This window comes from Neomonachus schauinslandi, chromosome 5 (genome assembly GCF_002201575.2).
Source record: "Neomonachus schauinslandi chromosome 5, ASM220157v2, whole genome shotgun sequence".
NCBI classification, from domain to species: domain Eukaryota; kingdom Metazoa; phylum Chordata; class Mammalia; order Carnivora; family Phocidae; genus Neomonachus; species Neomonachus schauinslandi.
This window is the reverse complement of record NC_058407.1, coordinates 62323839-62348909: the sequence shown is the minus strand read 5'-3', so window position 1 is coordinate 62348909 and position 25071 is coordinate 62323839. Positions and strand designations below refer to the sequence as shown.

Sequence of the window (25071 nt, the reverse complement as noted above, 5' to 3'; positions counted from 1 at the left end):
CTTAGCAGTGAAAGGAGACTGAAAAACCCAATTATGATGTCTTTACTCTGTATTCATGGAATCTGATTATCATCACCTCTCTTTACTTTTACCCTTTACCCCAAACAAAACGAAAGGATTCCATAATGAAAAGGGTGAAGGAAACATGACTTTATTTCAGTTGGGCAGACAGGCAGATCAAGCAAATTGAAGACAGATGAACACATGATCAACAATATATTGGGAGAGGATAAATGGATTTTTAATGATTTGCAGCAACCACAGAGAAAAATGTCTTCAGATAACCAGTGGTCAGCAGATGAGGAAGAAGGCCAACTCTCCCGGCTGATCAGGAAATCTAGGGACTCCCCATTTGTCCCCGTAGGTAAGTATGAGCCTTGACTGGACAATGGAGAACTGTCTGCAATCACAATGCTTTATCCAGTATCTTTGAGGAATGAAATGTTTTGTATCATTGAATTTTTTCAGGTAATTGAAGCTAACCCCCTCTAAGGTGAGTTAAACTTTCAGAACAGTTTCCAGTATATGGCAAATCCCCAATAAATGTTAGCTATTATTCTTATTAGGAAGCTTCAAATCTTATTTATTTAACTGCCCTTCATTAGAGGTCTGTCTCAAATTACTAATTCCTACCCACTCTAACTGGACTAGATTGAATGCACTTTAACATTTCTGTGATGATGCAAGATCATCAGCAGCATCAGCTTATTATATTGAAAGTCTGTTAGTGACTGAGATGTCGGTGTCTCTTTGTCCCCTAACTCCAACCTTTAAGGTCTTGTGTCTGATGTTTACAGATTTTTCTGTCTTTTCCAATTAATGTTGAGTACAATCAAAAATTTCTGCCTCTAGTATTCTGTGGCACCAGAAGCTAGATACATAAGTTTAAAGGAATTGTGAGTCAATTCAGAGTCAAGAAGCTCTGAGTGAAAGCTTAGGCTACCTACCTGTCTGGACACTTGAGGGCATGAACTTTGTGATGTGCATGTTCAGTGGCCCTTTTTGCTGGTTTCCTGATGTGTTCCAGATGTTGAGGTTGATGGTTAAGTAAACTCTAGATTAAAGAAGTGTTATTATAATTAGACCTGGAGTCTTAGCCTCTTTTTCCTTTCCCAACACAGATTTAATATGTTTACATTTAGAACAAATACTATATGTATCTGGACTTTAAAAAAAACCCACAAAATCTAAGCACCAATATTATGTTTTAAAAACCTAAGCTTTCTCTTTCTTCTTTTGGATGCTTAAACTAATCTAAGCATTATTATATACTGCAGCCTTGATTGAGTCTTCCCTGGTATTCGTTTGGCCTGGAAACTATTAAAATAACTTATTTAAATGAGACATTATGTAAGTTACACTTACATAAGTGATTAATTCCTTAAAACCTTCCGAATAGGTATGTCATTAGGTTTTCATTGTCACTGCAAATCTAGCAACTTTGTGTCATGATTCCCATATCAGAAAGAATAAAAATTTTACTTTATAGTAATATGCTGTTTAGAAGTTTAATTTAATTTGGTTAAAACTTGATAATAGCATCTATAAAAAATGGAAGCAAATAATGTTATAGTGATTAATTCATCCTCCTTAGCATTTTTAACTAGAAAAACAATTCAAGAACTTGATGCCACTTGAACAGATCACTTTCGTGAACAGAGATTAATCACTGTACCTATCATAAATTGAATTATTTTTCCAGAGACATTTAGGGTGATTAAAGTAGAAAGATAAAAGTGTTTCCAGCTAAATTCAATTATATACAAACTGCAGAGACACTATATGGAAAACAGTAAAGGTTCTGACTTTAATCTCCAAAGGAAACAAAACCAATTTGACTAAGAACAGAGCCTTGATTTGATAAGGGAAGAGAATCAAGATTTTGCTAGAAAAATAAATGATAAAATTTGAATATATACTGTTGAATAGTTTAGCTATTGTTATTTTAATAATATCTACTATGTATTTCCTACTGCAGGATAGAGTGTCCTGTGCATAAAATTTACAAAACATTTTTATTTATTAAACAACTTCCATCGTTATAATCTATTTATATTGTTTAAATTTGTCTTATGATCACTGTCAAGGCCTGTGCATATATTATATACATATATTGAAACTCTGTTGATAATTTGTTTTTGCTCCTTTCACTTAACATTTTCATATGTACATTTCTGTGTATTAGTATTTCCTATACTTGCAATTTTTTTCATAGCTATGGTAGTCTTTCCTCTGGGCCATTTCAGTTTGTTGTTGTTCAGTTTTTGTTGTTGTTTAGTTTTTCCTCATATGTAGTGTAGCCATAAACATCTTTGTGTCAACTTCCTGATGTTTCTTTTGCTTATTTCCTTGGAATATGAATTTCCAGGGCAGGAAGCATGTTCAGTTTAATACCACTTATATATTTCCAGAGTTCTTAAGATTTGGCTAAACTTACAGAGCTTTCAGCATTGTACCTGTTTGTCAACGTGCCTACCACTGTTTTACTAGTATTTGTTTTTTGCTGTTTTTGTTTGTCATTTTAATTTTTATTTCATTTGCTATTGGCCTATAAAATATACATGTAAATGCAATTACTCTTACTTCCATCTATTAAATGGATTCTGAAAGAATATATTCTCACCCACCCATAGAGACACACATGTGCCAACTAATCAAAACTTGCTATCCTACATAAATATCAATTGCATGTCTATATATTAACAACATACGGAAACTGAAATTAAAAACATAACACCATTCACAATCACTCCAAAGAAAATGAAATGCATAGATATATGCTTAACAAAACATGTATACAATCTGTATGCTGAAAATTACAAAATGTTAATGAAAGAAATCAGAAAGGACCTAAATAATGTAAAGACTACATGTAGTATTGGGTCTATGGATTGCAAGACTAAATATATATAGTAAAGAAGAATATAAATATAAAGAATATATGTCAGTTCTCTCCAAATTGATCTATAGGTTTCGTTAATTCCTATCAAAATCCCAGCAAGGTTTTTTGTAGATAAGACACGCTTATTCTAAAATTTACATGTGAAGGCAGAAGTCCTAGAATGGCTAAAATGATCTTTGAAAAAAAAAAAAAGGATAAAGTGGCAGAAATCACTGTACCTGATAGAGGCGTACTATATGGCTACAGTAATCAAGACAGTGTGGTGTTGCTAGAGGGATAAATACATACATCAACAAGATATAAGAGAGAAGGGGCGCCTGGGTGGCTCAGTCGTTAAGCGTCTGCCTTTGGCTTGGGTCATGATCCCCGGGTCCTGGGATCAAGCCCCACATCAAGCCCCACATCGGGCTCCCTGCTCAGTGGGAAGCCTGCTTCTCCCTCTCCCAATCCTCCTGCTTGTGTTCCCTCTCTTGCTGTGTCTCTCTCTCTATCAAATAAATAAATAAAATCTTAAAAAAAAAAAAGATATGAGAGAAGCCAAAATATAGACCCATGCTTTTATTATGCAAAGTTTTCTCTATTCTTATGTCAAAATATGGCATTTTGTCCTCATTTTCTCTAAAGTCTACTTTACCTTCTTTTAGATGTTATAAATATGCTATTCTGTTTTCTTCTAGTTTTTATTGATTTTTTTTTTGTTTTTACATTTAATTCTAACCCATGCAGAATTTTTTTTGTAGGTCTGCTGTGATATACAAATCCAAATTAGTTCACCCTACCAAAAGATTGTACTGATGGTATTTATTAAGTAACTATTCCTTGATCTGTTATTTGGTTATTTTGATTTGTCATGAATTATGTTCTCACAGTGTTTTAAATCTCTTTCTAGAATCTTTCCTATTCAGTTGATCAGTTTTCTGTCTTAGAGCCAATTACATAGGATCTTGGTTGTCACAGCAGTATATTCACCCCTTGAAATTTGTAGGGAATACAGAAATATTTGTGTGTACCTCTGGAGTTTAGAAGAGTCACAGATCTTTCTGGAGTCACATACTTCTTAGGCAAATATTCATACCTTTTCATCTCATTAAAATTTAAATATCTCATTTTTATAGAAGATCAAAATATTTACTCCTTATTTGATAGCAAGTAGAGAGGAGTAAAGCCAAACATTTAAAAGCTATGGATGCTGGAATGTTTGGTTGGTTTGCTCGCCGGCTTAGTGACTTGCCCCTAAATAAAAGCCTTTCACCATGCACAATATGAAATCATGCCTCAGGAATATTAGAAATTACTACACTACATGATTCAGGTTTTTTTGGGAAGAGTCAAAACTGCAAATATTGAATCCATGAGTCTATTTTAAAATCTGGTGGATCAAATCCAGCATAGTTCTTCTTAAAGTATTCTTTGGTATCTGGCCTGCTTCTCTTCCAAGTACTGATCCTTTGGACAGTCTTCTATTCAGCCCTCTAAATCTTGGGGATTCTAGCCTACTATTTACATAACCTCTACTTTTTTAATTCACAGGAATAGCAGGTTTTATGACTGTGGTGTCCTATGGTCTTTACAAGTTAAAGTACAGAAAAGATCAGAAAATGTCCATTCATCTTATTCACATGAGAGTTGCTGCCCAAGGATTTGTTGTAGGAGCTGTGACTCTAGGTAACCTGCTTAATTTCTGTCTTGTGTTCAGCTATCTTTGAGTATATTTTAACTTATTTTAGAAAATGAATATTGGGTCAAGGTGATATAACAGGCGGAATGGTAAGAAAGACAGCAAACTTCACTTGGCTGAAGTTGCTTCCCCGTAAGAGGCTTTAATTTCTTGGTATTTTAAGCACTGAAAGAAAAAAAAAAAAAACAGTAGACAAAAGGTACAAACTTCCAGTTATAAAATAAGTAAGTCCTGGGGAATCTGGGGGTTTAATCCATTGAGCGTCCAACTCTTGATTTCGGCTCAGGTCATGATCTCAGGGTCATGGGATCAAGCCCCACATTGGGCTCTGCACTCAGTGGGGAGTCTGCCTGTCCCTCACCCTTCCTCCTCCCCCCCGCTCTCGCACACGCTCTGTCTCTCAAATAAATAAAATCTTAAATAATAAAAATAATAAGGGCGCCTGGGTGGCTCAGTCGGTTAAGCGACTGCCTTCGGCTCAGGTCATGATCCTGGAGTCCCGGGATCGAGTCCCGCATCGGGCTCCCTGCTCGGAGGGGAGTCTGCTTCTCCCTCTGACCCTCCCCACTCTCATGTGCTCTCTCTCATTCTCTCTCTCTCAAATAAATAAATAAAATCTTTAAAAATAATAATAATAATAATAAAAATAATAAAATAAAATAAGTAAGTCCTGGGGATGTAATGTACCGCATTCTGACTATAGTTAATGATACTGTTTGGTATATCTGAAAGTTGCTAAGAGAGTAGATCTTAAAAGTTCTCATCACAAGAAAAAAAATCCTTTAACTATGCAGGTTACAAATGTTAACGGACTTACTGTGGTGATCACTACAGTACATGCAAGTAATGAATCCTTGTTGTACACCTGAAACTAATATAATGTTGTAGGTCAATTATACCTAAAAAAATTTTAAAAAGGTAGAGAACTAGGTTATGGGGTCTGTTATCTTGTATAGTGAAAGGAGCAGTGAATAGTTTGTACCCTCTGTAACCCAACTAAAGCAGTGGTTCTAGATTCCAGCCTTTAACGCTCTCTAAGTCAAGTTCCCAGCCTACGTGAATAGCAGATATAATTATTAATGTAGTTTAACTGGGAAGAATACATTTTTAGAGCCCACAAGTCTCAGTATCTGTTCTCCTTTTATTCCCAGTCTGAGCAATAGGCAAACCTTTTCTAATTAGTCTGTAAATTAAGTAATACTTAATACAGTCAAATCCAAAGAACAGCTGTAAAATTATCTGGTTAATTCCAGTTATATCAACAGCTAAACCAGATAGTTCTAACAAGAAGTCCACTTTAGGACCTTAATTATCTAACTTTCTTTTTGTCTACATTAATGAGAACAAGTTACAATGTTCTTGGTTCTCCTTCATGCTGTGCAGGGTAGAGTCAGCCTAAGAGGAGGTCTAGGATTATGGAATGATGGGTGTGGGGCTTGCGTATAGGGAGTTATATGGTAATTATCTTATTACCATGACCTGTGATATGCAGGTGTTGAACAAAATACGAGAAACTTCACCACAGAATTAGAGTGCCATTTTCATCATGTAGCAAACATCTGCTGTGCACTTGCTACGTGCAAGGCCCTGTGCCAGTCTAGAGACACAAAGATAAGACTCAGTCCCTTCCCTCAAAGAGGCTGGTCTCCTCAGGGAGAACGACCAAGAACAGAAGAAGCCAGTATAAATCACAGATACTCTGACAGAGATAGCACAGTTTGCTCTGGAAGCACAAACACAAAGGAGGGGCCTTTAACTAGTGCTGAGGGTCCAGGGGAGGCTTTCCCCAGGATGTAAATTATACGAGCCAAGCATGTGGAAGAATTAGCTGGTCAGAGAAGGAGATCAGGATTCTAGACAGAGGACAAAACAAAGGCACAGAAGCATGGCACATTAGTGGAACTCAACGTAGCTTGGTGTGGTAAGTGAATCAATCGGTGTTTGATGAGAGAAGCAAAGCTACTAGTAGTAATCTATAATAAGAGATTTATTATAGGCATTTGGAATTACGTAATTGTGAGGCTCTTGCGTATGTATCAGCAGCTGGGGCCCGAAGTGGGCAGGGCAAGCACTTAGAATGCAAAAGGAGATATAAAGTGAGAGAAGCAAGAAAAATCTGGAACCTGCAAGGATGAGCTGGGAACACACAGGATGAACTGTTTGGAACCCTTGTGGATTTCTCACCATTTCTAAGCCTCTAAATTCGATGATGGGAGTGACAGGGGAAAAAATGATGCCCTTCATCTTGGAGCCAAACATGGACCTGGCCAAGGAGTCAGAAAAGGTGAAGGAGGAAATTCAGCAGAAGCCACAGTAGCTGTAATCCTAGCTGCTGCCCCATACCAACAAAGGGGACCAGCAGATAAGCAAAAATATGCTGCAACAGGGCCTTCCGAGCATAAAATGAATTTGGCTGCTGCTTCACTTCTGCCTTCTAAATCTTATGCAAATTTCCCTTCTGCAAGAACTCAGGGAATAAAAGGAAAGGAATTCCGGAAAATGTAGTTACAGTTTAGCTAAGTTGACACAATACAAATTCACCATTGTCTACCCCTTGTCAACCTGGCATCCTTATAACACCTCTTTTATTACACTTAACTTTGAAATTAAAACAATGGCAAAATCAACCATCCAATGTATAACCAAAAACATGCTAATTCTCTCCCAAAAGGTGATACAAAATCCCTTGATCCATCTTTGAGTGGTGTTGATTTGTCTTTGAGCAGAGTCACATTCTCCTTTGATATCCTGTAAGCTAAATTCTGAAATATAAGGATAATTATTAGTAACACTTCTTACATTCGATGGCAGATAAAGGGAAGTAGCAAGGGCGCCTGGGTGGCTCAGTCGGTTAAGCGTCTGCCTTCGGCTCAGGTCATGATCCTGGAGTCCCAGGATCAAGTCCCGCATCGGGCTCCCTGCTTAGCAGGGAGTCTGCTTCTCCCTCTGACCCTCCTCCCTCTCATGCTCTCTGTCTCTCATTCTCTCTCTCAAATAAATAAATAAATAAATAAAAAGGGAAGTAGCAAATAGGAAAAAAAATGGTTAATGTATACACAAATGTATTCAAATCAAAATAAGGAAGAAATATTCATAGCTATCAGACCTTGTTTCTACAACTGGTAGTAGAATACCATGGCTGGTGTTCTAACCATGTTCTAGCCATTTCATACTCCCTTTGCCTTCAGTAAGCACCTTGGCTATTCAAGGTTATTTGACTGGTATGCTGACCCATACCTTATTCCTAAATGGTCTGGGTCACTAGCCATCCTGCTTGTACTGGGTATAGTTTTCCGTTGTCTTTAACCACAGGATATGAGAGTACTAAAAAATGCCCCAGAAGATATGCATTCCAGACAGACACCTCCTTACCCTACCTTTGTACAGTATAGTAGTAACCTAATTTCCCCTTGATAGATCAGATCGATTCAATGGACTAACGCAATGTCCTGTGGAATGGAGAGATGATCAAGGTCCTTGCAGTCTAGATTATGGCAAGTAGAATGGCTTACAGTGGGCTTTCCCAACCATAATAGCCCTTACACCACAGGGAACCAACGTGAGGATTCTGACAGTTGCTGGGTTTGTCCATTCCAATTACACATTCCAGAACTGGCGAAATAATTCAGGGACCCACCAGCCCAACCTGACCTCCATAAACTCCTAGCTTGACTGGTAGACCACCCTAATTCTCAAGGCATCAGTATCAATTCAGAACCAATATTTAATAATCTCTCACAAATGTGATTATTTGCCCTTCCTCGTGCACAGGCACCTTGCTGAACGGTCACAGATCCCTTTAGGAAAGGCTAGACGGAGCATTTACAGTATTTATATTTTTGGCTGTGTAACAGGGTCTTTTCTTAAGGAGGTCTGACCTCTCCTTTATTCAAGGGACTCTAGGTCTGTAAAGTGACTCGAATCTGGGACTTGGGCAGGGGGCCATGGCTGTCTACTGTGATGATTCAAGTGAAACTTCTACTCACCAAACCTAGAGCTTTTCTGCTTATATGCTGCCCACCACTTTCAACTCTAGGGACACCATAATCAATCAGCCAATGCCAAAGATCTTTGTGGCTTAGACTATGCGGATTACTGTTTAGTCTTTGCTGCGCATTAGAGTAATCATGCTTTTCCTGTCTTTGTCAATTAAATGATGCCACTTGACCCCTGCCACTCAGGATCCCATCATCTCCACTGACTTCAGAAAGCCTAGCAATTCCCACTGTCATTTCTGGCTTACAGAAGACAGGCGCACAGAACTCTCCAAGGATGCCAGGGACTCCTGTCACAAATATAAGGATAATTCGCACAGCCTTGGTGAAGGAAATAGATCTATTTAGGGGGTGAGGGAGCAGGATAAATCCACTGGAACATTCCAATCTCCCTAAGCCCTTGGGTACCCTCCTTAACAGCAGGGTTTCTCAATCTCAGCACTACTGACATTTTGGACTGAATATTCTTTGTTGTGGAGGGCTGTCATGTGCTTTACAGGATGTTCAGCAGCATCCCCAGCATCTACCATGCAAATAGCCCCTATCCACCTCCAGTGTGACAACCAAAAATGCCTCCAGACATTGCCAGATTTCCCTGGGGAATGAAATTCCCCCCGTAAAGAAGAATGACTGCCATACTGCTGTACCCTGGACGTAAACCAAGAAAGCTCTGGTATTTCAACTTCATTTAGTGGAGATTACCTTTCAGGCCAAGTTTTAGTCATTCGCAGGAAGGAGTGCAAAGGAGTCTCAGATACAGGGATCCAAGGACCCCGTTTCACGGAAACCTGCCCATAGGTCCCCTTCCTGATTTTCAGGATCCCACTCTTTCCAAAGAAATGCCCTAATTTGGACATAAGAGACTCTGTGAGGTTGGGAGTTTTATTACTGTTGTAATTAGTCACCAACAGGATTAGTTCCTGTGTATGTTTTTCAAAAATATCAGCCTTGGGCGCCTGGGTGGCTCAGGTGGTTAAGCAACTGCCTTCAGCTCAGGTCATGATCCTGGAGTCCCCGGATCGAGTCCTGCGTCGGGCTCCCTGCTCAGCGGGGAGTCTGCTTCTCCCTCTGACCCTCCTCCCTCTCATGCTGTCTCTCATTCTCTCTCTCAGATAAATAAATAAAAATCTTAAAAAAAAAATATATCAGCCTCATAACTATGGGAGCTGAGTTTTTTTCTGGAAAGTCATACAGCTTTCAGGTCCCTCACAGAACCTGGATTAAGGAATTAAAAGCCCTGAGTCTATCATTTTGTGTTCCCAAGTTCTCCAGCACACTTAGAAGAAACCAGCCAAATTATACCCCTTATCTCCACTAAATGTCCTATGACAGTAAGTATCTGATCACCCAAAGCCTGGTTTCTATAGGCATCTGATTAAGGTTATTTATAGTGACAATCTAAAAAAAAATTTTACTACTGCATGCCATGGACTGCTAGCATCCTCTTTACTACTGAAAAAAAAAAAAGGCCATTAATATCTTTAAATCTAATCAGATCAGAGAACGAATTCCAGATGACCCAGAACCTATCCTCATGGTCATGTTCCTCTGGAAGCTTCTGATACCAAAATCTGTATCAGTCAGGGTTCAGTCAGAGAAGCAAAACTACCAGTAGTGATATACAAAAAGGGATTTATTATAGAAATATGACCCTAACCAATTTTGAGAGCTGGTTAAACAGTCCATGTTAGACTGTTGCTTACGTTTCTAAGGCGGGGACCTAAAGTTAGCAAGGCAGCAGTTGGAAGGAAAAATAAACTGGGATCTTCAAGGAAGAGCTGGAACTCACAAAGAAAAACTTGGGTCAGTCTTTTACTGACTCCAACTTTGATCACGGTGTGACCTGTAGGAGAAGCTGGACCCCCTATCATGGCGCTCATCCCCTGGCCTAGGAGCTGAAGAAGCTAAAGGAGGAGATCCAGAAGGAGCTGAAAGATCTGTGGGTCTGACTGCTGCCCAACAATGGCAAGGTGAGCCAGCAGGTAAACAACAACATGCACAAGCTGTAACAGCGCCTGGTACCCTGCACCAAGCCCTCCAAGTGTAAAAGCATATAGCAGCTGCTGCTTCGACTTTCACCTTCAAATCTCAAGCAAAATGTCTCTTATGAGCCAAGCTAACCCAGAAATATGCAGGGACGGGAATTCTGCAAAAAACAGTTACAGCATAGCTAAACTGATAGAAAACAAATCCCCGATAGATGTATATGGTTGCAAGCTGAGGCATTAACAAGATGACATGAGTCAGTGGAAGATTTAAACAGGGGAGTAAGGTAGTCATGATGGCAGCTGAGAAAGATGCCTGCCCAAACACGGGCAATATGAAACTGTTTAAACAGAGGGTCACACTAACAAAAGACAGAACAGTGGTTATCTGTGGAAGGGAGGGGAGGTATGGTCAGAGAGGGAAAGCTGGGGGGCTTCCAGGATGCTTCCTATATTCTATTTCTTGACCCGCAATTCCAGGTAATTCACTCTACAACTATCTGTTAATCTGGTTGTTTAGATCGTGTCCACCATTTTCCATGCATATTACATTTCACTGTGAGGAAAAGGAAAATGATTAGAGAGGATTTGTAAAGTAGGGGTGAGAACAAAGGCAGAGAAGTCACTTAGACGATGAACTAGGTCTGAGTTAAAGCACGAATAGTGAAACTGGGGAGGAGATGGATTCTAGAAACATTCAGGACTCACCAACTAAGTGATTGGGAAAAAGAAGGAAGGAAGGAGGAGTCAAGGATGATTCCTAGGTTTCTGGTTTGGGCAACCAGATAAAAGGTGTGCTTTCACTACTAAAAAGTACGAAGAACAGGTTTTGCGGGAGGACAAGTGCATACTGGACAGAACAGTAATAGCTGATAGTAATGAGTGTTTATGATGTGCAACTTATATACTACTATCTCATTTAATCCTTTTTTGTAGGTAAACTTTATTATTAAGTTTTTATTTTCATTCCAGTACAGTTAACATATAGTGTTCTGTTAGGTGTACACTACAGTGATTTAAGCTTAATAACCTCCTTCACACCACCTGGTGTACCACAATACACTTCAGTACCGATGCCAACCACCTGCAGCTCACCTTAGATGCCACAGGTTTACGGACATGGTTCCCAGAGACTGCTGTTACTGCAGACACCAGCCACCGGGGAGGTGCCCAGGCCACCTGCACTTCTGACCAACTGGCTGCAAATTCAGAGGTTCCCAAGACTCCCTCAGGTTTGATATTTCACTAGAACAACTTACGAACTCAGGAAAGCTCTATACTTACTACAGTTTTATTAAGAAGTATATAAATCAAGACCAGGCAAATTGAGACATGTAGGGTAAGGTATGGGAGGGTCCCAAACTCAAAGCTTTATACCCTTTCCCTATGGAATCAGGGCATGCCACCCTTCCAGCACATCAATGTGTCTACCAACCAAGAAACTCTACTGAGCTTCAGCATCCAGAGTTTTTTATTGTGGCTTCATTATGTAGGCATGACTGACTGAATCACTGGCCTCATGACAGAACTTAATCTCCAGTCCTACTCCCCTCCCTGGAGGTCTAAGAACCCTCTAATCATATGGTTGGTCTTTCTGGCATGACTAGCGACATCCTGAAGTTATCTAGGAGCCCACCATGGGTCACCCCATTAACATAAATTCAGGTATAATCCAAGGGGCTCATGAGTAACAAAGATACTCCTCTATCCGGGAAGTTTTTTTTTTTTTTTAAAGATTTTATTTATTTATTTGAGACAGAGAGAATGAGAGAGAGAGAGCACATGAGAGGGGGGAGGGTCAGAGGGAGAAGCAGGCTCCCTGCCGAGCAGGGAGCCCGATGCGGGACTCGATCCAGGGACTCCAGGATCATGACCTGAGCCGAAGGCAGTCGCTTAACCAACTGAGCCACCCAGGCGCTCTGGGAAGTTTTTTTAAAGATTTTATTTATTTATTTGACTGAGAGAAAGAGAGCACGCATAAGCAGGGGAAGTGGCAGGCAGAGGGAGAAGTAGGCTCCCCATTGAGCAGAGAGCCCGATGCAGGGCTCGATCCCAGGACCCTGGGATCATGACCTGAGCCGAAGGCAGATGTTCAACAACTGACCACCCAGGTGCCCCTCTCTATCTGGGAAATTCCAAGCATTTTAAAAGCTCTATCCCAAGAACTCCGGACAAAGTCCAAAGTCTTTATTAACAATACCCTAAGAGGTAGGTGCTGTTATAATCCCATTTCCAGATAAGGAAACCAAGGCTTAGAGAGGAAAACAACTTCTTGCTCACAATTGCATGGGCTATCTACTCCAGAGCCTGAACTCTTACTTTTATATTATACTGACTGAGATGTCTATGGCAGATGTCTCCAAATTAGAGTACTCATACCCTAGAAGATGTATAAGGAGATCCATGGGTATGCGGGAAGAAAATATTTTTATCTTTTTTTTTTTTTTTTTTTTTTGTGGGCAGCAATGCAAAGTTTATTGAGCGATAGTAAAGTTTATTGAGTGAGAGTACAAAAGCTTCTGAAGAGGGGGCAGATCCGAGAGGGCTGCCTGAAAATATTTTTATCTTGAAAACAAAAAAGCTTTACTCATATATAGATTGGCCAGAGTACATTTATATTGTTTACAAATAAACGAACACTTCGAGGGGCATTCTCAACTTATTTATTTATGCACAATTTAAAAGTTTGGCAGCCCCCTATGTATGTGGAAATTTCACATATGGTATAATGAGTATATGGGTCTCACATTCAGAAGAGAGGTCTAACTTGCTTACCAGTGAAGCAACAGGTATGAATGAGGTGAGAAAAAAGCTGAGATCAGAGCTCCAGGGAACACCAACATTTAAGAGATAGGCAAGAGGTAAGAATTACCTGTGTCTAATAAGCACAGGGAAATGAGTTCTACAATTCTCTCTGCATCTGAGAATGTTTCCATTGGTACCACAATGCATCAAGTAAACATGTTTTTGCCTTGGATTTTATACACCTGTGACAGTTATACTACTATTGTGTTAGAAAATTGTGCCAACAGCTGCCTCGCTTGGTTACAGTGTGTAGATGAGAACAACTTTACCCACCCTTTATTCTCTGTGCACTCTTTGAAGATACCAACAAGCAGCGTCAGAAAAAAAAGCAGAAGGAAAGGAAGTAAAGGATTTAGTTTAGACAATCTACTAGATAGCTGGCGTCTTGATAACTGATATGGTTGGGGGTGGGAGGTGAGCGGACTCCTTAACTTCCTTTGGGTACGAACACTTGGTGACACATTTGGTGACATTCCTGCACGGCAGTGAAACAACTCTATCCCTCAGGCTATTCCCCTTGACTACTAGCTAATTCACCCACTAGACTGTAAACCTCTAGAAGCGAGGATTCTATCCCTTTCACCTTCGTTTCCCTCGAGACACTGAACACAAGTAGGCGCTGAAGAGAGGTGTGCTAGGTTGAGATGTCTATTGTTTTTATCTTAGTATCTAGCCAAATCTCCCCACTCTCCTAACTTTTTCACCCGTATTTTAAAATTCAAATTCTAGGGTGGCATAGTAACATGATAAATTTGGGTTTTGATTTATATTGATCTTAAAGGGCTCTAACTTTTTTGGGTTTGTTTGTTTGTCTGGAGCCGCTTATATGATCCAAGCCAAAAGTTAAGAAGATGGAAGGCATCTGTTTGTTTTTTAAGTTGAGGGATAGTTTTGGGAAAATACAAGTGGAAGAAATTCAGCGTTTGTTTTCCACAAATACCATATTTATATACATCTTTTTGTTTCTAGGTGTTCTCTATTCTATGTATAAGGATTACATCAGACCTCGATTCTTCAATGTGTCCAAAAAATGAAGCTGCATCTAAGACAAGAGGCTTCTGAAAACTATTTATTATGAAGAATAAATTCTCAATATGTAGCAAATTATACTGCAGAAGAATGAGACAGGATTCTCATAGCCTTGTATAGTAAGTCTCAATTGTTTACATAGTTGATTTCCAAATCACAGTCAACTCAAAAATATCCTTATTGTCTTTCAGAACCTAGGATATGATTTTCTGACTTTTAGAATTTTTACTTTCTAGTTAGTGGCAGAAAATAATCTATATTATGCCAAACCAATCTGAAAATTAGGAGTTATAATAGTGGCTACAGAAAAATTATCTATATCCATATTAAATGTGATACTCTATTCATCACTTAATTCTCTCCATATAGGGCAAGGTAATTAGAGCTTTCATAAATTCCTTTTGAGAATGGGAAATAATTGTATCAGAGGAGAATGGTCATGTTGTTATTAAAATTTGGTTTACCACTGTGCACCTCACTCTAATCTAAAAACTTGACTATTTTGCCACAAACATCAATGTTTAACATTTTAATATATCTGTGTATTTTTATACTTCTTGACAGTATTTCTAGGATCACAAAGGTAAATTGCTAAAAAAAAAAAAAAATCCCTTTCCCCCAGATGGCAATTGTGGGGGTGAAAGGAGTTAGTCTGGTATGACACTAGAAACCAAAGTAGACGTTAAATGTTAACTATACCTGTGACCTCAAACTCCTCTATAACTGCCCTAAGGTTCTAAAAAATTAACTAGACTTTGTTGAAGTCCTAACTGCTGTGACTCCAATTTACTCCCCTAAGACTCCAAGCCTGGGAAAAAAACAAATGAAAAAATATTCACTGAAATAAAATCAAGAATGTACTATAAAATGATCTGTGGTGGTTATTTCCTTTTCCTTGAGGTCTCCTTTAGTGGTAGGTTAATCTGACAGGAAGGTAAAGTCTAGTATTTGGGAAAGGAAAAGATGTAAGAATATCTGAAAATATGTCTGCATTCCAGATATTAGCCCACTATTCTGTGTATTATATACACTTCTCTCCATTGGCACCGGTAATAATTTTTGAAATTGTCATTTACCTCCTGATGGAGGCTCTTCTAGTGCCACCAACAAGTATACCTATTTTGGTCAACACTGTCCTCTTTGGAAAATAGGCAAGGAAAGAATCCAACTGCTTTATTCCACTACATAGTCCAGCAGCTGGATCAAATATGCTCCATGGAGGTCAGCGAAACTGAGAACAGCTGGCATAGAAATGTCACCCTTCAAGTTGATTACACAACGAAAAGGTATTTCTTATCAGGCTACTGGGAAGATTCTACTCTCTCAATATATACTGTGCACTAAAAACAGACTTAAGGGGGCGCCTGGGTGGCTCAGTCAGTTAAGTGTCTGCCTTCAGCTCATGATCAAGTCCTGCACCAGGCTCCCTGCTCAGAGGGGGGTCTGCTTCTCCCTCTCCCACTCCCCCTGCTTGTGCTCTCTCTCTGTCAAATAAATAAATAAAACCAAAAAAAAAAAAAAAGGAAAAGAAAAGAAATCTAGATTTGTACATAAATTAGAGAATGATTAAATGTTCTTAACTTAGAAAAGAAGCGTACCCAAGACTCACTCTTTAGAAATCACTCTCTTCTCCTGGTTTTAGCATGACTCAGGTGATCAAATTTTTTGATTACAGGAATTATATGACCTGACGGATATACTTATAAACTTTTGTAAACTCCAGTCTCTTCCTAGTAACATATAGCTAAAGGAGGGAGATGAGTTAAAGAATCCCCCAAGTATTTAGTCTCTGTTTAACCAAGCACCTCAACTTTTTAGGAGTGGCAAAACAGGATTTTTTAACCTTTTTTTTTTTTTCTTTCTCCTAACACTCTCTAGTAATGAAACTGAGAAACTTAATTGCCCAAGAAGGGAGGAAAATCCAAATTGGTCCATCTAGAGTTGCTATCTGTGTATAAAGAATCTACAATACTGAAACTCATTTTAAAAATCTTTTTCTTTTTTTTTTTTTTAAAGATTTTTATTTATTTATTTGAGAGAGAGAATGAGAGAGAGAGCACATGAGAGGGGGGAGGGTCAGAGGGAGAAGCAGACTCCCTGCTGAGTAGGGAGCCCGATGTGGGACTTGATCCCGGGACTCCAGGATCATGACCTGAGCCAAAGGCAGTCGCTCAACCAACTGAGCCACCCAGGCGCCCTAAAAATCTTTTTCAAGTGAAAGCTGTTAATTGATACTAATTCAGTTTCATTTTTAAGATCAGAAGGATGCTAAACTACATTGTAAGGATGCTACTCTTACCAGAAGTTTCAAGGGCCCCCGACGTAGAAATGAGAAAATTTTAAAGTATCATCTTAGAAAACTTGCCACTTAGAGGGCCAAGTCTTTATAAATGAAAATGTCTGGATTTAACAACAACAAACGTCTTACTGAAAAGCACTAAATTTTAAAATAAGACAGGTATTTACCTTTTAAGCTGAAAGAGAAAAATGATGCTCAAAGTCATACGAAAGCTTCAGTGTTTGCAAACGCATGCCTCTGCGGCTAGAAGGAAATGGGAGTGTGTGCCGCCCTGCAGTATAGTCCATGAAGATGGACAGCTACCACTCACTCCAGCCAACTGTAACTCCATGCAGGAATGTGAGCCCCGTGTTGAAAATCTCCTTTTCCATCAAATAATTATGCAAAGTCTTTCCATTTTTAAGTATTAACATTTTTATTATAAAAATCTTACAGAAAAAAGTCCCAGTTAAGAAAAGGGGTCAAAAAGCGTCTATAACCCACATGCAGGCAGGCAGTTTATGACATGAGAACTAGTCGTCTAAGTCCTAGTCTAGTTCTAATCTCATATTACTTGGTATAAATATCTTAAAGTAAAATGCTTAGCATTCAGGGAAATTCAACATTAGAAATATTAGCCATTCCTAGAAATAGATTTTGGACCTAGAAATAGTGTTTGGAGTTTTAATGGGAAAAATGGGAAGAAAAGACTTGGTAGAACTCTACAAACATTAGAAAGAAAACAAATACCTCCATCATCTTCTATTAGGTCTTTACAAAATTAAATGTTAGAAGTTTCTTCTTTTTATACCTAAAACCTGAATGCTAGAATGGGCTGAGTTACAATGTCACATGGAAGACTGATCATTGGTTAGAGCATTGTTTCTGAACTTATTACAAGATATTAGGCTCTTTGGAAAATACCATCATACCTCTGACAAGATTTCAAGAAAAGCAATAGAGAGAATTATAATTACAAAGCACACCAATGGCCAGGACCAAATATGACTCCTTGAAAAGAAGAAATGTTTTCCTTAGAAATGATGTGCTGATATGAAGTAGTTGATAAAGGTCTGGTCAATTAAAACCGACCGATGGAATTTAACTGGCCATAGTCAAGTATCACTTTAAAAAAGGTAAGTTAATTTGACCAGATCATTCTGAAAAAGAGCATTACTCCCTCTCCTTTCTCACTTGTGACCCAGATAAAACAAATATCTGATTTATCTGAATACTATCTTTAAAAAAAATAAGACCTATCAATTTTATATAACCTTAAAACTCTACCCAAATGGATATGTTCAGGTTTACATAAATATATACACATATATATTTTATAAATGCCAGAAGTCAAGACACAAGCCCATAGGGGTGTGTAGCCATGATAGGCCAATCATTTAACTCTGGCTACTGTAGGACCGTTGAGGTGGGTGGGTCTCTGTCCTACAATTACAGCTGTCAGCTTTTAACACCCTTCCCACGAGGAAATCTTTGCCTTTTGTTCAAAATCTGAACAAAACTCACCTCTGAACTAACAGAGATATGTTAACAGGACACCTGGCACAAAAGGATTAAGACAAAGTGGTTCTTATACAGTCTCTCAGGCTGTCAGTCATCTAGACACAAGTGAGTCAGTATCCACAGTGTTCAGAAGGTAGAGTTCAGGCTGAGCTGTCAATCCCAGACGGTACTAAGGACAAAAAAAATGGGAAAGGGTTAGACTGATTTCCAAGGATTTGTTTATTTATGTATTTATTGTTAAAAGATTTTATTTATTTGACAGAGAGAAAGAGCACAAGCAGGGGAAGTGGCAGGCAGAGTGAGAAGCAGGCTTCCCGCTGAGCAGGGAGCCCGACGTGGGACTCGATCCCAGGACCCTGGGACCACAAACCTAGCAGAAGGCAGACACTCAACCGACTGAGCCACCCAGGCACTCCCTGCATTTGCAAGTATTTAAATATTGTAACTGGCATGTAGGACCTATAATCAGCACGTCAATAGAGGCCTTTATTCAGTACAGCTATACTGATTTTTATTTCAGAAAAGAAATAGCTTACAGATACATGAATGGTTTATGGCACATAAAATAATAACTGGGAGCTGAAACAGCCTATGAGTTAATAACTGGGAGCTGCGATAGTGCTAAATGCCCTCAGCAAAACTTGCACTTTGACTATTCTTGTAATACACTTGGCTGCATTTTTTTTTTAAAGATTTTATTTATTTGACAGAAAGAGAGAGCACAAGCAGGGGGAGGGGCAGAGGAAGAGGGAGAAGCAGGCTCCCCGCTGAGCAGGAAGCCAGGACTCCAACTCCGACTCTGGGACTGGATCCCAGGACCCCAGGATCATGACCTGAGCCGCTTAACTGACTGAGGCAACCAGACACCCCAGGATGGCTACTTCTGATAAGGACACTGAGAGCCAACACACTGAGTGCTTTTGTATTCTAGTACTGTTTTAGAAATCAAATAAATTCTAAATAATTAAAATAAATATTAGAATACTAATTCTAAATTATTAGAATTAAATAGTAATTCTAAATCCTGAGCTCAGTCTAAATCCTGAGCTGTATTATCCAGGTCTCATGATCTTTTGGCACCTGAGCAGAGAAAAGCCTTTCATTAAAAAAAAAAAAAAAAAAAAAGCGCTGAGGGAGGGAAATGACCTATGGGTCTCAAATGTTTGTCAGGCTGAATTGGAATCGCTTGGACTGCTTTTAAAACAGTGCCAGACTGCCTTCCTGGAAACCTGAATCCCTATGGTTTATTCTGTTTTGAAGTAGGCTCCACAACCCAGAACAGAGCCCAGCACCAAGCTTGCACTCATGACCGAGATGGAGACCTAAGATGAGATCAAGAGTTGATTGCTTAACTGACTGAGTCAGCCAGGTGCCCCACCTTTTTTTTTTCTCTGAATCCGTATGGTTTGTGTTGGGATCTGTGAAGTTGTAGTTTACTCCTTTTCTCTCCTCTGCATACACCGTGAGACAATCACTGAATCTCATTTTAGCCCTACTGTTATTACTTAGGGCTTTAGGAATGTCATCACCCCTTGGCATCAATAGCCTATGAGTTAATGTAGAATGTAGACTATAAATCCATAGAAGGAGAATATCCCTATTATAGTATAGTAGAAAAGGCACCAGAGTTGGTTTCAAGCTCTAACTCTGCCACTTCCTGTGACCTTGAGCAAGTTCATGTACCCTTTTGGAGCCTTATCCTACTTATTTGTAAAATGGAATAAATGCTACATTTGAAAATGCTGAGTACATTAATGTGCTATTAGTCTTCAACAAATGTAACTTTTTAACATATTACAAATTGCCCCGTATACCTCACAGGCTTGTGATGACTATGTGAAGATGACCCCAGATGAAGCCCAAGATAAAACTATTCTAAGAACAGTGACTAACACTAGCTTTGGGGCAAAGACAACTCTTCAGACAAGCCTCCTTATTCACTTCAGGTCTTACGTCTCAGGTTTTAGTAACCAAGAGCGATTGTCAGATACACTATAAATTCACTGCAGCCTTTTCACAAGAGCTGAGGTGGTGGGCTTCCTCATTATGTAGTAGGCAAGGGTTGCATTATTAGTCCTGTGATCCCCAGTCACTCATAGATGACTTACTAGACAGAACCTCCTTGTTGAAGTTTGTCTGAGACACTGAAAAATGACACAGGAATAGGCTAAATACTGTCAGGGGCAGAGAGGTAGTGCAAATGAGTAAGCTTAATATTTCTTAGCTACCACTGGGGTAGGATCACAGAGGGACCTGCCCTGTTCATCTGGCAGACAAACGCTTACCCAAAAGCATTCAAAGTTGTTTCAAATTTAGCACAGGCCAAACAAAATTAGTTTACCAGTTGGCAACTTGTGAGCTAAAACATACTCTATAATCAGAGCATCACGCAAATGCTTTGATGTGTTCCTGGTCCTGCCAAAAACCCAGCTTGGTGTCTTAACCTTGCATGAAACGTGTACTATGTATTATATAGGATGGTTTGGTAATGACAATGTGGGCCCTGGAGCTAAGCTATTCAAGTTGAAACGCCAATTGCCTATTTACCAGCAATGTGATGTGGGAAAGTTACTTTTTGGCCTTTCAATCGCCTCATCTATAGAGAGGCTGATCCCCTTGTTATAACTATTAAATGAGGTCATAGGAGTGCTCAGACCAGGACTAGCACATAGTAGTCAGTGTTAGCCGTTTTTAACACTCATAAACTAAGGTGCCAAGAGAAGCTGATACATTTAGATTCATTGGTCCTATCCAATAAAGAAGCATTCCAGAGGGCGGAGCTAAAAGAAACGTCTCAAATCAGGATCTTCAAATTGTTACATCTTATTTTAGTTCTGAAATTAAACCCAGATTAAGAAGGGAGAGCTAAATGAGGGAGGACAACACCGAGAACGCAATTCCCAGATTACTTCTGTCCTGTTACAGTATTTGGCTCCTGCAAGACACACAGGAAAAGCTTACAACAGAGAAAGGGAAAATGAAGTTCTAGCGACAACCTTGGGATAAATGAAGTGCTGACTTTCCTGTCATCTGTATGGTGACAGGGCCTGTAGTTTACTATGCCTGAGCTTTGTTTTATTACATGGTGACAATATTTCCATTTATATCAGTTCTGCCAAAATGCTTTCAATTTTTAAGCTAAGCAATTTTGGTTTTTCTTTTCAAATACTCATACTTTTTATTGGCAGCACATACGGAATATAAAAGCATACTTCAATGGTGAAACAAGACTACAGATAGAAAAATGTTCAGCTTAGAGCAAAGAAAGGCAGAGTAACAATTTTTTTCGAGTTTAAATATGGCAATGATGTGACCTTTAGCAACAGCAAAACTATTTGACTAAGTGGGTAAACTGGTATTAGTGTTTGGGGTCTGCAGTTCATCAAGTCTTCTCGGGACTAAACCTATTTACACCTCCATCCTTTTAAAAGAATCACTAACAATGTGGGCTTAAAATGTCATCTAGGTGGTGGCTGATGCTGCAGTATTTTGGAAATATTTTCTTTTCTTTTTAAGATTTTATTTTTATTATTTATTTGTCAGAGAGAGCGCGCAAGTGCAAGTATGAGGAGCGGCAGGCTCCCTGCTGAGCAAGGAGCCCGATGCTGGGCTTGGTCTCAGGACCTTTGGATCATGACCTGAGCCGAAGGCAGACACTTAACTGACTGAGCCACCCAGGCATCCCCGGAAGTATTTTCAAGGTTAAAAAAATACCCAGGAAACCAAACAGGAAAAGGAAAAATTTTTAATTACAAACCAAGTTTACATACTGTTAAATGGGCACAAACAGCTCAGTTGTAACCACTTGTAATACCACTAGTAGGACCTCACAGGAGCCAAACTACAGCTCTTCCCCATCCATTAACTCCCAGTGTGCTGTAACAGCACAATTACTTCATGTCACATTTATGGAGAACAAGGACCACTTTACATAAAAGTACAACTGTATACCCTTAACATTCAGCACAAACACCACATGCGGGCACTGGGAGACTTCACAGCATTGTTTATTGCACCCAGAGTACTGGTTGAAGTATACTTTCGCTCTGACAGGATCAAATGGAATACAGTATAGGAGTTATTTTTAACTGTCAAACACCACACATATAAAACACCATTTAACTGGGAAGAAATTTTCCATCATCTTAAGTCATAAGCAAAACTTTTAAAAGAAAATAAGCAGCTTTACCTGAACTTCTAAATATTGTGAATCTGAGACTGACTGGACCTACCCAGACTCAGGGCAAAGGTTGTAAGTGTTATTGTACTGTCTTTACAAAAAATTTTTCTTGTCAATTTTGCCTTCACCTAGTCCAGCCAGATGAGAGACGAAGATGTCAGTCCCTAGTATCTTCACAGAGTGCCCTTATGACCAGTTTGGGGAATAATGACATGGAGAGGGGCAGATGTGAGGACAAACAGTGAGGGAAATTTATCTTTCATGATCCTGTGCTCTATTACTTGAGGGGCTAAGATAAGGTATGGTCAGTGATACACAGCAGTTTATCCTTAATGCCTTTTGAAAGACAATCCATCCAATCTGTACTCTTGACTGTGTGCAAAATATCAGCAATAATGCATTTAGGGGCTCAGATGAATAGAGAATGTCAATCAACTGGGACTCTAGAAGGAAAGCCCCCAAAATGAGAAGTCCTTCAATGCCATTCCCATTACTGTTCTCATCAAGTCAATGGCTATAACAGACTTGATTATTTATCTCCACCAGACAAATGTGATTTGACTGGATATAATCACATAATCTCAGGCTCCACATGTAAAAATGTCAGCAGTGGCTGAAGAGCAGCAGCTTCATGCTGAAGGGACCCATGTCCTCTGACTCCAGAGCTCCACCATCTGGTCTCAAAGTTTTTCCCTCTGAGGGAATGGCTGAAGAGAGGTAGCCCAGTGCAACCTTGCTGAGAGAACTTTTCAATCACAGTGGTTCCTACTGACTTGCTGAGAGAGAGAAAGAGCTTTGCAACGGTTAGGTCCACAGCTCCTGAGATTCCATTGCAAGTTGTCTTGGGCATGCTTCAGAAAACCATGACAATTCTGGTAGGAGGTGTCTTTTAGGAATAAAACAGATGGCTCTTCTTTCCTTTAAAGTCTCTTCTCATTCCAAAATCTCATGTCAGTTCATAAATGCTACCATCTTTTTCTATAACCAACCTCCTGAATGAGGAAGGTGAAGGTTTTACAACTCTATGTGCTCAAGAGTAAATATCATCAGGAAAGCTCTGTACTAACATGAAAGTTAAGAAAATCAGGACTCAAAAGAAAATCCTGATAAGCTTTCGATCTCTGAGGAAAATCTGCTCAGTGATTTTCCAAGGTGATTAATATCCACCACCTACATGTCAGCTTTGCTATTTGTTTAGCACCAGCTTTATCCTTTCTCATCCCTCTTAACTTCCACCAAGAAATTTAAAGTGGAAATAAGTTAAAAGAATCCTGAACCTGAAAGAGGGAGATGTTTCATAATTTTGTATTTAATATGGATGAAACCAGTTTCGTTGAGTTTTTTTTTTTTTATAATCAAAATAACTAACAGGGTATGCGTAAGAAGAAGTTTTTCTCAGCCTTTTATCTTTTTATAAACAAAACCTGCATACCCATCCTGTAATTTATCTTATGAGAACTTTATTATATTTCTCAAATATGTTTTTTGGTTTTTTTTTAACACATAGCCTGGTTAAGAAGCATGCATATAGGATTATCTCTCAAAAGGATAAAACAAGCTGGCCCTTGGGCAGCTACTTAAGAGTTTGTGTTGGAATGATAGCAGCAGATGTCAGCTTTTCAAAGATCCTATCTAATCTAGTTCCCAGGTTAGAAGGTCAGGAAGAAAAAAAAAATTCCGTCTTTCAAACATATATTGAAACAAAGTCTTTCCCAACAAAGAGTTGAGTCTTAAATGCAGTCTGTGCAACAGCACATACTTTTGGCTATGTTCACACAGTAAACCACAGAAACACACTGGCTCTGATGGCTATACGTGTGGAAGACAGCCAGACCGATCCAGTATTTACTTAGTATAGCCACCAGTGACTTCTCCAGTCAGCAGGACTTTAGAGATGCTTACCGTGTGCCCACAGTCCAGGAAGGACATGCCCAATGCAATCAAACATTGCCAGCCCTGAAAGATAAAGTATGGTCATCATTCACCAACCTCTCTGCAGATCCCTCTTCCCATCATGATGGCTCAAACTGCACTGCTCAGATGCAAACTGCTCTCTTCCCTTTTTTTTTTAAGATTTCTTTCTTTCTTTGTCAAAGAGAGAGAGAGAGGAAGGCGGGGGGAGAGAGAGAGAGAGCGAGAGAGCACGAACAGGGCGACAGGCAGGCAGAGGGAGAAGCGGGATCCCAGGACCCTGGGATCATGACCTGAGCCAAAGGCAGACACTCAACTGACTGAGCCACCCAGGTGCCCCCCTGCTCTCTTCCTTGAACATCTATCTAGCTCTGCTCATCTCCTACCACCCAGGTTACACAAGTCATTCTCCCAACCCCATACCCCCTTCAAGACATCCTGGAATCTGCCTTCCTCAACAAAGTTTCTTCATACTATTTTCAGTATCGAGTTGCCAGTTCCTGCTGCTTTGTGTTTGTCATTCGTTTCTTTTGCCAACTGGGAGTTCCCTGAAGACCATTTTTCTTCAGTCCTACCCCATTCCTCTCATGATGCAGGCAGAGGTGGAGGTAATGACCGACAGACCAATACAACTGGGATAGTATCCCAAACTGCTCTATGAAATACGTGTTTTGGGGCTTAACAGCAGTAACCGACCCTGGATCAGTGTTCAGCCTAAAAATGGGCCTTCAACAACCTTGACAGTCTCAGGGTGACTGAGGACAACTCAGTCTCTTCATAGCTAATT

At 39.5% G+C, this 25071-nt stretch overlaps 2 protein-coding genes across 2 annotated transcripts in view; one reads left to right on the top strand and one right to left on the bottom strand.

The window, feature by feature from the left end:
* Positions 1-270: 270 nt before the first annotated feature.
* HIGD1C (HIG1 hypoxia inducible domain family member 1C) lies at positions 271-14399 on the top strand. Its single transcript, XM_021704912.1, has 3 exons — positions 271-364; positions 4433-4567; positions 14335-14399. Exons 1-3 carry the CDS (start codon positions 271-273, stop codon positions 14397-14399), a joined length of 294 nt encoding a protein of 97 aa, XP_021560587.1.
* A 2689-nt stretch (positions 14400-17088) lies between these two features.
* Positions 17089-25071, bottom strand: part of SLC11A2 (solute carrier family 11 member 2) — a 37826-nt gene continuing 29843 nt past the window's right edge. Inside the window, exons 16-17 of the mRNA XM_021704913.1 lie at positions 24276-24329; positions 17089-18362 (exon numbers count right to left, since the gene is read on the bottom strand). Of these exons, the coding sequence (XP_021560588.1) occupies positions 18285-18362; positions 24276-24329 (132 nt within the window). The 3' untranslated portion in view covers positions 17089-18284. The remainder of the gene's footprint in view (positions 18363-24275; positions 24330-25071) is intronic.